Source organism: Ptychodera flava, chromosome 5 (genome assembly GCF_041260155.1).
Source record: "Ptychodera flava strain L36383 chromosome 5, AS_Pfla_20210202, whole genome shotgun sequence".
NCBI lineage: Eukaryota > Metazoa > Hemichordata > Enteropneusta > Ptychoderidae > Ptychodera > Ptychodera flava.
Window position 1 is genome coordinate 39153501 of NC_091932.1, and position 14071 is coordinate 39167571.

The 14071-nt window shown below is 37.0% G+C and overlaps 1 protein-coding gene across 1 annotated transcript; it reads right to left on the reverse strand.

The window, feature by feature from the left end:
* Positions 1-729: 729 nt before the first annotated feature.
* On the reverse strand, positions 730-13901 carry LOC139133887 (cytochrome P450 3A24-like). Its single transcript, XM_070700659.1, has 13 exons — positions 13599-13901; positions 12830-12923; positions 11219-11271; positions 10831-10927; positions 6159-6275; positions 5802-5890; positions 5205-5353; positions 4639-4772; positions 3992-4165; positions 2923-3143; positions 2647-2784; positions 2038-2200; positions 730-1493 (listed from the first exon to the last, which is right to left on the reverse strand). Exons 1-13 carry the CDS (start codon positions 13661-13663, stop codon positions 1416-1418), a joined length of 1572 nt encoding a protein of 523 aa, XP_070556760.1. The 5' UTR covers positions 13664-13901; the 3' UTR covers positions 730-1415.
* Positions 13902-14071: the final 170 nt, after the last annotated feature.

Here is a 14071-nt window from a genome sequence, read left to right on the forward strand (position 1 = left end):
ACTCTTTTTGTGCAGAGAATATGAATAACTCATTCGAGAAGAATTTTGGTCGCGAAAATTAAACGTGACCTACTTTGCGGTGTCTGATAATAGAAATAACTAGTACAAGTGTGCCATACTTACCGGATAAATAATACGATATTGATATACCGGTAAATAATGCTGCCATTACGATAACCGATAAATGATAATAAAAATATCGTCACGGACGCTGTGCTCACATTCGGTTTGAATAAGTCTATTCAACGAATATTTAAGGTGGAGCTGCAGGTCGCCAACACACTTTTTTCAAAGTAATATTTCTCATCAAAGATGACAAGGAAACCCCCTCATACAATATTTTTACAAAAGGTTCAGTATGAGAGTAATAGTTTTACTCGAAGGATGAAATTGATGTACATTTTGGGTAAAAAGCTCCAGCTCACTTTTGGTATTAATGATATAATTTAATTTAAATCAAAAACTTGAAACTATCTTCTGAAGTGTAATATTTCGCTTGCAAGAAGAGTATATGTAGAAAAAACGACTATTTTATCTGGCATTTTTTATCTCTCCTCATTCTAAAATGGCATGGGTTGAAAGACTAACACGAAAAAAGTTATTAAAATCATGATCGGTAAAATTAAAATGCCTGTTATTCAAAATGTAACCAGTATAATGCCAAACAAAATAGTCGTTTTGTTCAGCAGCATTAAGTGAACTATAATAAATCTCCATTAACAACAAACATTATTGTAACGGTTTATTGTTGGGACTGTGCTTTCAACAAACATTATTGTTACGGTTTATTGATGACAGGCGGGAGTAATCCTGGTTTTTGGAGAAGCCGAACAACGTCACTATGTAAATTACACAACGTTGTGTCATTCAAGATGGATTTTGCAAATAGCGATGCAAATTTGTCCACGATATTTACAAAAGCCCCTAATTTGACATGGGATAGCCACGTGTATTTGTTTTGATTTTTAAAAATCGTGAATTGCACGGAAACCATTACTTATCTTGAAATATATAGCGGCACATCTCAATGACAGGCCTTACTTTAAGGCGTATTCTCGGAGAATTTTAAAAACTTGACAGAAAAATGATCGATTTTGTATTAATCATCCTTAAATGGATACAGCCAATTATATTTTTTTGTTGAATTCGGCAATCGCTTAATTGGCAACGACATGGTCCTCACAGGTGAAAGTTACATCGACTTATGCTCTCCGTGATTGTACGACATTTTTTTCTAATTCTTGAATTTTTTCTTGTTTAAAGTAAACATAAACAAGTTATCACAAAGTGATCGTTGACCATCGCATCAGGCTGTCAGATTCATATAATAATCGAAGCATCTTTCATCAATGCACTATTTACATTCTTGCAAACAGCCCAAAAGCACCACACCGTATACATCGTTATATTCTTCGCTAGCGTCGACGCTTCACAGCGAGTGTTATTCCTGTAGGTGGTGCCAAGAATGCACTATTGCCAAGTTTCGGTGGTATCTGAAAACAATAGAATAGTGGCTGTTTATGACTATGTACTTGAATATCATCAAGTTGGTGACAGTGTATACAAATCAGGAATGCGACATAAGTAAATGTGTTTCTTTAATACTTGTAGAGTTTTCTTTAAATTACCGTTGGAGTTATTTTAAAAAGTCTTTTGCTGAAACATAATCAAAGTAAACTTGAAAACAACATAATCTGAGACCATACATAAGTTATTTATCGTATTGGAAGTGCATGTGGTGTTCCAAGAGTTTACTAATTCATGTAACAAGTGGTGGGGTTGTCAGAGCAAGAGTTCAAAACACGTATATATACCTCTTGACTCTGCTTTCGGATTTGAACTCCTTAATGTTGGAAGAGCTCGATTACTTGACCTCTTCTCACAAAAAGCAGGGTAAGTTCGATTTTCTAGGCTAAAAGTTAAAAAGTCTCCGTAGAGGAAAACTGGGGGCAAAGTAACTTTTGCTAAATGGAAAAGGTTTAACATGAGCGTCTGGCGACTAACGCCTTCAAAATCATGGAAATCATTCAGTCTTACCTCAGTCTCCGCACACGGTTCGAATTTGTATTCGGTGAATACACGGACCAGGCCAATCTTCAATTCCAATAAAGCAAATCTCATTCCGATACAGTTACGAGGACCAGCTCCAAATGGCAGCCATGAGTAAGGATGACGTTTCTCTTTCTCTTCTTTGGTGAATCTAAAACATGTAGATGTTTTGTCAAATTTTGTGTGCTACGGCTTTTGGTTTCCGCTGTTTTCTTTGTTTCCATGACAAAAGCAAATCCCGCGTGTTTGGATTAAAAACATTAATTGCTATAGCTACAGCTATAATAAATTTGTTCTGTGCTGCTGTTATGGATTTGATATCAAACATAAGAACAACATTCAGTTTTTGTCGTCATGGTTTTGTAGAAGTCTAAATTCTGAGTTAAGTGATCCTTTGCTAATCTAAAAATTTTTATAGTGACCCCTTATTTTATTCATGATTACTAAACTTCCATTTTCCATGCGTATATATAGATTATCTACTATAGCTTTCCACGTGAATAGTGCTTATTTCATGCATCACCTTACAATCAACACACATATTGTCACGTAATTGTTTAATATCAATTACAAAGGGAATATACAAAACGTACATACCTTTCTGGTATAAATTTTTCAGGTTCAGGATAAATATCCGGATTATGGTGTATGGCGTAGACAGCAACGCTTATGTGCATTCCTTTTGGAATTCGATAACCTTCTATTGTGATATCCTCTGTGCACTCACGATCAAATCTACAATTGACAAAGTCAAATTATTTTACTCTCCGAAATTACCATAAGGCATGACTTTGCGAGTATGAACGCTATTCTCTAGGGCAAAAAATCGAACGATTTTAAATCTGTCGCTCTCACTTCTGCAAATATCCTTACCTCACAGCTGGCGGGTACATCCGAAGGGTTTCACGAACGACCATATCTAGGTATGGCATTTTAGCGACGGCTTGGTAGTTGGGCTCGTCATATTCGGCCATGACGTCATCGATTTCCTTGCACACTTTGTCCTGAATTTCCGGTTGGGTTGCCATGACATAGGCTAGAAAACACATCGTTGTACTGGTGGTCTCAAATCCGCCCAAGAAAAATATCAATGACTGGGAACGAAGGTCGAAAACTTGTTAAAAGACAAGAATATTACACAGTAATAATAGGATAACATAACACACGCAAAAGACAACACGTTGATCTCATTTTACAGCAGGGGCTATACGCATGTGTATTGCAGTAGCAGCCTATTCCATTGGTTTGCATGCAAGAAAACATCCTTGTTATATTGTCATTTTCTTGAAATTTTCGGAAAAGACTTTGCATAAGAAGCCGTTTTGAAAAATATACTCAAAAAGTGGTGTCACTGTGATCGATTTCAAGATAAAATGGCAAGATTATTCCTTTCTCTACAGAAAAACTTGCAAAAAATGCTGGCCTAGTAGTCTATAGTGCTTTTGAAACATGTCATAAACATGTACCCTTATTTCGCGGTCAACTTTGCAGGGTTTTCTTCATACCAATTTGAAAGTCATTCTACACCTTCCTACATGTTTAGGGCTACAATTTGTTATGAAGAAATGTGAACCGCCCAAAGTAAAAGGTTATATGCTCATCGTACTTCTTCTCTACTCGCTATACCTAACAACAAGTGCAATATTAAAGAAAATGACAATATTATTGATATTGCGCAGTCATCCACCCTTAATCATGTTCTTTCTCTATTTGGAGATATATGGTCACTTGTTTGAATGATGTACCGTTTTCAATGATTCATGATTTGATTGATTTTAGTTTTGAAAACTATGGCGCAATATTCACTCAAAAATTCCAGAAAATTCTCCTAGATCACCGTTATAATTTCAATACATGTATACCCATCATATCGTGCACATATTACTGTTGGCCATCTTTCTTTCAGTTTTGTTCATTTCAAGTGACGCATTGACTAACTGACCTGGCCGAGTATATCCTCGTTCGTGAACTTTTTAGAGAACTCATGAGTGTCTGACTTTCCATCTTTGACAAGTTTGACTCCATTCTCATCCTCCTCTTCTTCATCTTCATTTCCTTTGATGTATTGATCATATACATCATGGGCATCCATCATCTGCTGAAGTAAGTCTACCCTCTGGAAAAAATTATAGAGTAAGGGATCCACAATTAGATATAGCGAGAGGTGCGCACCAGCCAGAATACACAATCCTTTTTTACCTGAGACGTTTTACGTCATGATGCGTAATAATAAGACCACACAGAAAGTAGTATGTGTTTTATAATGGTTAATATTCAAGTTTGCACGACGTACATTTCGAAGATATTTTAATTCTAGTCCGGACCAGAATTCACTCATCAACAATAGCCATGAAGACTGTACGTGTAGTGTATTGACTTAGTCGACAAGCTGAATACTGTGTATCTCATCATGCTTTGTGTTGCAGAACAAGAACTATAGTTGACGTTTAAAACAAAAATATGACAAAATCAACAAAAATTAAAGTTACTGGCCCTTCGATTATTTGCCCGGAAACATAGATCCTTCAGATGTAAGTCAGCAGCCTGACTCATAAATCCCTAGGGACTGGCTTATGCAAAATTTCTCACCTTAACAGAGGGATCTTGGCTTTTTCTGAGAGCAACAGTTTCATTTATTAGATCAAGAAAGTACTTCATGAGTCGCTTCGGGTTGATTTCAATATCAAAGAACTCGAAGAAAGGAACGAGAAACGGGAAGAAGACTGTGAAAGAAATAACATAATTAGCACGTAGCATTTCCTTGAAGTTGATTGACACCCTGTCACGAAAATTGTAAAAGGCATGTTATGACAAATGCACACCCTTACAATATAGTTACCTTTCTTGAATAATTTATGTATAGGTACGGTTTTGTGTATTTCTTCAATATACCTCACAACGCTATCTTTCACTGTGCTTGCCATGCTTTGCTGTGCTACGTTATGCCATCCCATGACAAGTCATCATGTGCTAGGCTGTATAATATGTAACGCGAGCTCTGCTACACTGTACTTCATCTGCCCCGTTATCCCATTTGATACCATGCTTTGCTATGCAATTACACGTGGATGCATACTACGCTATGCTTCACAATGACACGCTGAGGTGAATTAATGCTGTCCTGGCAATGGCTCACAATACTAGATAAAACTTACATATTACAATAAAAATTGGATGAGTCACTCCAAAAGAAAACGCCTCCTTGGCATTTCTGACAAATGGATTATCTGGGTCTTCTTGAGAATTGACGTCCACGCCAAAACCTGCACTAGCCAAACTGTCAATTGCGTAAGAGCCGAAAACGCTGGATATAAAAATAACAATAGAAAAATCAAAATATGTCATGTCATATATTTTCATGTTATGTACTGAAAAAAATACCGACTTGTGCTAGGTGTCTCGGTATAAATTTCGGTAAATTCTCGATGGGATTCGAACTCATATCGTACGGCGTCCAGTTACCTAGCGATTACATCACATTCAAAATGGCTCATACTGTTGTAAAAATCCCTTGTGCTCTGGCAAAACTGAAAACATCATCTGAAATCAAAGCAATATTGAACAATAGGAAGCGTTTACGAGTCCCATCAAACCATAAAGCATTCGAGATCAGAGAACATGATTTATTTGTGAGGCAATATTAACACTTAGAAATGCCTTGCCCAAGTAAAAGGCAGACGTCTAAATGAAACTTTACCACAAGGAGTGAGATTTATTGTGGGTAATGCCAAAGCATAAGACAAATGACTCACTCTTTGCACTGCATTGGTTTTCCACTCTCACAGTGTTTCTCCAGATTTCTGACCAAGGCGTCTGCGGCAGTGTTTACAAGCGGCGTCATCTGTAAGGATCGAGTAATCAAATGATGCATTCTTTGAGAGATAGCTTGAAGATGGTACGATTAAGACAGAAAGACTATACCATAGGTGATAAAGATCGAGGAATGTCATTGTAATCGAAGTAATGGAGGGTGAGCGTTTTTTGGCAGTACACAATACTCTTAAAGCATGACATCTAAATCCATCATTTTGTTTCGACTGAAACGTTTCCAAAATAAAAAAAGTCATGATCTACAGTTTACCGATGCGGTGATATTTATACAAACTTACCGCCTTCATTTTTGATGTACTGAAAGCTGGTGTCAATGCATTACGCTTGTTCTTCCATTTCTGATCTTTCAACATGTTAATGCTGGTCAAAAATTCTTTGTTTGTCAGAGGTATTAGCTGTAGACGAAACAGTAGGAATATGCATTTTGCAATTATTTATTTATTTATTTATTTATTTATTTCGAGAACCAGCTCATACACAAAAAAACATACAGAAAAAAGGGGGACTGATAAACTATAAAAAACTATAAAAACACTAATCATGAAGTAAATTAAAGCTGACAGACAGAGAAACTTTAAAAGCAGTCGGAAAACAGTCTTTTCCAGAACAGGCTACCACACATAATATATGTATTGATAGCAGCACTAATAAGAGAATTTTCACTATTCATCAGCCTCATATAAAATTTCGAGCGTAAAGTGCGCTGTTTACTTTCGAAAGTCAAAATGTTGCTCTGAACAAAAGTGTTCGAGATACTTAATCTTCTGTCAATACCAAACAAGATTCTAAAACCGTGTTATAAGCAACGCGAACATTATTGATACACTGATTTGTGAACTTACTCCAAAGATGTGAGCAGTACATAGAAGTACAATATGTTATAAAAAGTCTCGTTGTGACAGAGTACGAACAGTTCCAAAACTCACGGATTAACATGTTAGCTCTGGCATAAAACAACCTCATTTGACGCTTAATATCATCATTATCATCGCCATTGCTGTTGAAAATGACACCAAGATAAGAATGCTTACCTACAAAAGAAAGCTCTTTGTCATACAAGTACACATGCGGAATCTTACAAATATTAAGCATATTAGGCAAAATGGCAAGACACTTAGATTTCAAAGCATTAAAGACAATATCATGGTCATTAGCATATTGAGTACAAATATTCAAGAGGTTGTTGATACCCTTTACACTATGACAAATCAGTACTATACCATCAGCATATAACAGGTGATTCATGCACTTTCCACCGAGGAAGCAGCCGATATTTTTCTTAACAAGTAAATGACTAAGTTTATCAACATAAACTGAAAAAAGACGTGGAGAAAGTATGCCTCCTTGTCTCACACCATTACATGTTTTAAAATGTTTAGATAACACAGAACCCCATCTTACAGCAAATTTTTGATGCCTATACCAATAAACCAACATACGAACTATAAAATTCGGAATACCTCTATCAATCACTTTGCGAAATAGTGTCCAATGATTCACTTTATCGAAGGCTTTTGTCGCATCAAGAAAACAACGGAAAACAGGGGTATTATGACGCTTATAAAAATCAATTATTTCTTTTACTAAAAATACACACATATCAGTTGAGTGACTTTCTTTAAAACCAAATTGATGATCACTTGTGTACAGTAGACTATCACACTTATCAAGAATGAATAATTCATACATCTTAGAAATGGCAGTGGCAATAGCAATAGGGCGATAATTCCCAGAATTAGTAACGTCACCATTTTTATTCTTTACAAGTGGAACCAAAGTGGTGTCCATCATGCGAGATGGCAAGTAACCGTGAATATGCGCTGCAGTAAGCATCACTGACAGAAGAACGTGCAGGCGTGCATGCGCAAACTTTAAATGCTCAGCTGTAATGCCATCTGGACCAGCAGATTTACCACTGGCCAATTTTGCAATGGAATTTCTAATGGCAGTTTGAGTGACAATCATATCCTCATCGAATGAAAGAATCGAAATAATATTTTTCACAAAACACTCATTACCGTTGTTGGTGACAGAGGAAAGCAGACTTGCAAAATGGTCACGCCATAAATTAGCAATGTCATGATGCCCATAACAGCCATCAATGGTTGATGCAAGAGGAGACTTCTTTTTACTACTAACACGCTTCCAAAACTCCTTTTTATTATTGTTACAGAGGTTATCCGCTAAGGCGTTAGCTCTCATTTGAGACTCACTCTTTTTACAGATCTTAAAAACATACTTAAACTTAGCACGTAATGTCCTCATGAGATCAAAAATCGGACCTTGTCTGGGACTGCCAGAGTCCCGCCACAACAGGAAAGCATCACGAGCAATGGCATGATATTCTTTAACATGTTGATTCCAACCTGGAATTGATTTAGCCCCATTATTACACTCAATGTTAGAAGGAATGCTTTGCAAACCAGCATCCTTTAAAGCTTCAACAATATCATCATACAGTTTTGAAATTGATTGCAAATGAGAAGAGTTATTACAGTTTGAATTTCAACAAAAAGAAGGCATCTTTACCAATGTTAATTTCTCCAAGGTTATTACATGAACTGTTGAGATAACTATGCAATGATATATGATTCACCTTGGACCAGTTAATGTGAGAACATCCAGAGTTAACGACGGGAGTTGAGTCATACTTTTGAAGATCATCAAGGTTACAAATGACACGTAGCGGTAAGTGACCAGATCCAATATACTCGTGTAAAATACTAATATCTGTAATACAGTTATATGCAGGAGATGTTGAAATACAGTGATCAAGCCACGAAGTTGAATGGTGTGCTTCACTTTAATATGTAAAAATACGTTGATTGTGAGTACCAAGTAGATTGACATCAGAAGAAATGTAATTATTATCTTCACAAAATCTAGACAGTTCGTTACCTAAGTCAGAATTGCTAGTGATATCGGCATTCCAGTCACCAATAACCATAACACTATTAGTCGGTGCTTCCTCGATGCAATAACGGATTTTCTGTTAATATTCTAGAAATTCATGATAATTGTCTCTGTTATGTGTTGGCATATAAACATTTAGAATAAGTAAAATACCTCCACTGTGTCTGATCTTAATACCAATTAAACGACTGTCATTGTAACGTTTTACATTTACAGTACCAAGAGATTTCCTCCACATTACTGCAACACCACCAACGGGCGACCAAGGCGAATACCGACCTCATCGTCCATAGCTGATTCACCAACGGCGTTGAAATCTTCATTGATACGGAGAGTAAACTGAGCTCAGGCTTTGACAGCCAGTGTTCCTGAAGAAAACATATGTCACAAGAACCACATATGTCCTTTATGGTTTCAATCGACGATTTAATTCCACGACAGTTGTACGATGTTATAGTAAGATTCATAAAGATTACTGCTAGTTTCTTGCAGGATAGAACTTCCTCACCAAAGTGCCAGTTGGCCACACACTAGCAGATTTACAGATTTCCGAAATCGAAATAAGCTTGAAAGATGAATACGAATCATATTTGGTCTGCAATGTCATTATTTTTACTTCACAAAGGCCAAGGTTTTCTAAATGTGCTGATATGTCATCTGCTTTAGTACCTGGAGAAAGACGGCTAATAAACAATGCACTAGACTGGGAAGTATTCGAATTCACAGCTTTAAGTGACGTCAATTCTGCATTGTTCCCAGTGATGACCGATTTAGGTTTGGGGGCAGATCGTTTCGAAGGTCGATGCCGACGATTAACAGTGACGAAGCCATGGTTGCTGGAGGATGAAGGCAGGCGGGTGGGTGCATCATACGATACTCCTTGGCAAATGCTGACTACTCGATCTGGTACCGAACGATCGACGGCTGGGATGCCAGAAGTTGCTACTTCGCTATACGAACGCGAAACTATTTCTTTGACAGCTGTAATTTCATCATTATCAGCATCGCCAGCAAAGGTCGAATCATCAGTATTTCTCAAGTGTGATTGGTTACACTGTATATCAGGTTGCTCATTCATGCGTTGACCATCTGTGGACACGTCTGCTTTGGTATGCAATTTATTGTTCAACACTTGTTGCGTGAACGATTTCTTCATGACATTCAACTCCCGTCTCAGGGATGCAAATTCTTCTCTTAAACTTTCACGTTCATCGAAGGTACCATTACCCTTCAACTGAGAAACCTCCCGTTGCAGTCCTCTGATTTCGTTTATCAGGATGGACACATCAATGTGAGAAACGTCAACGTGTCAGATCTTGTGCGACAAAACATGGCACATTACTCTGATCAAGTTCATGCAATAAATTCACCATATCGTGTAGGTTATTATTACGTTTGTGTTGGCCCTGGCGTCGTATAAAGCGAATTTTATCAATATTGCATGAATCAAAGAGAAGCCTTTTCGCATATTCGACCTCTTTGTCATCATACGTATCAGTACAGAGTTTTACAATCATGTCTGTTGGTAGAATGTCAATTTTGTTCCACAGAAAGCATAACAGCTCATTTACAATGACGCTTCTTTCAGTTACACCGCCTTTCTTCACAGACTGGGCACAAGTCCAAGTCACCCTGGCATAAGGATACATTTTCCAAACTTCCACAGTCCACACACTGCATTTTGACAGTGGCCTCACCAACGATGTATTACGTAACAGCTGTACCGGTACATCAACTGAAGATCTGGTGAATTTTATACAACTGGTTTTTCTAGCGAACAGTCCACAAAAGCGCTCAGAAAAGACAAGTCAGCCGACCAGATAATGTTCATGAAGGGATTTGACCTTCAAGAATACCAAAAGTACATCAAATTCACACCAGAAAGACTTACAAAGCAGGACAGCAAAATGTCTGATCTGATAGTTTAAAGGAATTCTTCTGTGATTTTCTAAGTGGAATATTGTGACAAGGTAAATGGACGAAGAAGTAATTGACTGATTGATAGACTTGCCGAACATTTTCAAGAATTATACTCACCCTTCTGTTGTAAAATGACGCAAACTGCTTGACACAAATTTGTTTACAGATTTCTGGATCTGCAGTAACCATCATCGGTTGGCGCCCTTCGAACGTTCTGAAAATGAAATGATAGAGGAATTATAGTTGAGCAATATTGTACAAGTTTTGCATTGCCATAATTCTTATCTTTCTTTACCAAAACTTAGGTTTACAGTAACAGTTTACCATAGTACCGCAAAAACCTGTCAAAATGTATCTCGACATTGCTATATTTTGTAAAAAATGTGGCAAGCGATTTGTTTGACATTGTTAAGCTGTAGTCGAAACCAAGACATTTATTCCGGTGACGTTTTTAGACTTCTATTACGTATTATGTGATTCACGAAATTCAATATATTATACTTGCCCGAACAGTTTGCCATACTTCTTGGACCACTCTATGTCCACGTTGCGCATGCCCTGTAAAAGAAGACATGTTACACATGCCTTTGCCTCTCAAGAGACCGTACATTTGTCATTGAATGACCAGACACGTGACATGGAGTTGAAGAGGTCACTGAAAGAACATTTTACTTGCAACATATATAAAGAATTTTGGCAAGTCCTGGCATGAAGAACATGAAAACCAACGAAATTTGAAATTTGTGTGAAATCTTCATTTCAAGTTCATTATAATGCGCCCAATTAATAGATGCCTATGTTTTTGCAATTCTATATTTTTGTCTACCGCTTCCTGTAGGATCATTTTAATATCGTAGAGTAAATGAAGTCTTCACGTCTTATTTCCGTAAAGTCGCAAATTAAATGCTTGCCAATAGTGTTAACAGCGACCACTTGAAGGTCCCAAGATGAGAAATTGACCTTTCTAAGATAACAATTCTCTAGTACTAAATAAGCTCAGAAGCCCCGTAAATTATATATTTTTGGAAAGCCTAGATATAGGGAAACATTTTAGTTACCATAGTGTCACTATTTTTTACATAACTATCACGTGACAGGTAATTTGCATAACCTTTCAAAATCCGTTTTCCCTATGTTTTGTTTCAATGCTTTGAGATACGTGGCTGAAATTTTTGTGAGTGCAAGCTCTTCTAAGGATCTCTCAAAGTCTGTCTAAGAATTTTTTTAAACCGTCTTAAACAATTTTTATGCCAGAAAAACTTCCAGACCGGTGAATTTAACCTAGTTGATTTCTTTAAAATTGTGCTCCATAAAAAACTAGGCAAGATATAAAAAATCTGAGACATACTTTTGAAGAGCGTTGTGACAGCTTGCATTCCAGCAAGTTTGAGTCAGATAATTTGAAGTATTGAGACAAAACATAGGGAAAACCGATTTTTGAAAGGTTATGCAAATTACCTGTCACGTGATAGTTATGTAAACGGTGGTGACACTGTGGTTACAAAAATGTTCCCCTATATCTAGGCTTTTAGAAAATGTATAGTTTACGGGGTTCTGAGCTTATTAACTACAAGAGAATTGTTAGATTAAAAAGGTTTATTGTTTGTCTTGTCTTGATAAATATTAGGAAATTTAGCACTCTACTTCAATATTTTGTACGATGGCCCTTATTTGTATTCTTGATTTGGAGAGGGAATAGTTAAGTTTGAGCAAAAGTGTACTGTATTACAAAAGTGTACTGTACTACCGTCATGCTTACTGTAGTGTTGCGTATGTACTAAATTGTCTGTATAATTCCAACTGCCACTTGACTATTTTCAATAAGCTGTCAATTCAAATCTGACCCAAACTATCCAAATCATAAGTAACCTCATCACTGTAGCCTTTAGACTGAGGAATTTGACAGTTGTATAGCAACGTTATCATTGTATCTATCACAGAAAGGGCCGTTCTCGACACGCCACCTGTACTAATAGGTAAAAAATTAATTGTTTAACGAAGTGCAAATAATAATTTCTCTCGAGTATTCAATCTTACGATAGGTATTTTTATACAGGAATATCATTTCAGGCATTGGGATTAACGATGAAATTAATCATCAGGGAAATATACTCACAGGACCTAATTGATGCATGTTACCGAACACAGGCCGCGGTGTCGGACCAGGGATACCCAGTTGTTCGAATATGCTGAATGTCCATGTGTAGTATCTGCAAGATTAGTTATTAATGTCAGCAGTACAATCAACAAATGTTAAAATGTCTGAACACAGTGCAATGCTAGTGCTTTGAGATGATTGTGGTAAAAATGGACCGATAAACTGATGAGAAGGTAAACTAAAGGTCAAAAGACATTCAAATGAAAACAAATAAATGCAAAATCTATAAAAATATGTGATACACTCAGATCCCCAATTTTTTCAACCTTTATCTAATGCTTGATAATCTTCATGTTAAATGCATTTAATGTTTGGCATAAGTGTATTATGATGACGATTTACATGTTTTTGTTGAAACAGTCTCCCTAATCGATCCAAACAGTGTAACATTATACGTACTACAAAATGGAAAATTGCTGTTAGCAACCTTTGACTCCTAGATAAAGAGATTTCACAATCTGCGTGGTCAGCCTCGACAGAGCGCCGAATAGAGATAGCAATGCAAGATTTGTTACTGAAACTGTAGCATGTTATGCTCTCGTAAATAACAAGTGATATCGCAGTTGTAATCAAATAATTTCCACCATATTGTAGTTTGAAGAGTCGCTTCTGTCGGTCAGAATATGCTGGATGTGTGGTCAACAAATATTCCGTCGACCATTGACCGTACAAATGTAGAGCGCGGAACCTAAATTGTGGGTGGTGTAGTAAATATGCTGATACTCACACATAGAACACGATGAAGAGAATTGCAATTGCAAGCAGAACCGATGAGAGAGAACACAGTTCCATTCTAATTCTGAGATCACAGCTCACCGCTAGGGGGAAGTCAACAGATGTTTTCAACCGTCTTCGGTACAATCAGCTGTCCTCACTGACCCCACAGTGTCCTAGTTCTTATGAATAATTAACAATGATGCGCACGCAAGTGTATTGGATACTAGTATTTCTATGTGTTGTGCAATACCGTGAATTCTACTAATATCGCATTGCACAACCCAATATTGCTGACATACGCCAATAATTACACAAAGGATCTCACAGTCATACCTTGTGACCTGCTCGCTGGCACGATGTCGAACCACAGTACATACATGCCAACGTTGTTTGGTTGATTTCGACTATTTATCAATATTGTGTACATCTTGCACAGTTTCTCATGAGGAGTGTATGTGTGGCCATACAAACTGCTTATAATGA

Bases quoted from the DNA above. Each gene is read 5' to 3' on its own strand.
- LOC139133887 (XM_070700659.1), bottom strand. From the start codon at position 13,663: ATGGAACTGTGTTCTCTCTCATCGGTTCTGCTTGCAATTGCAATTCTC. The intron at 6,276-10,830 runs GTGAGTATAATT...TTTCGTCTACAG, and splicing joins CGTCATTTTACAACAGAAGG to CTAATACCTCTGACAAACAA. The intron at 5,891-6,158 runs GTAAGTTTGTAT...CGATCCTTACAG, and splicing joins GTACATCAAAAATGAAGGCG to ATGACGCCGCTTGTAAACAC.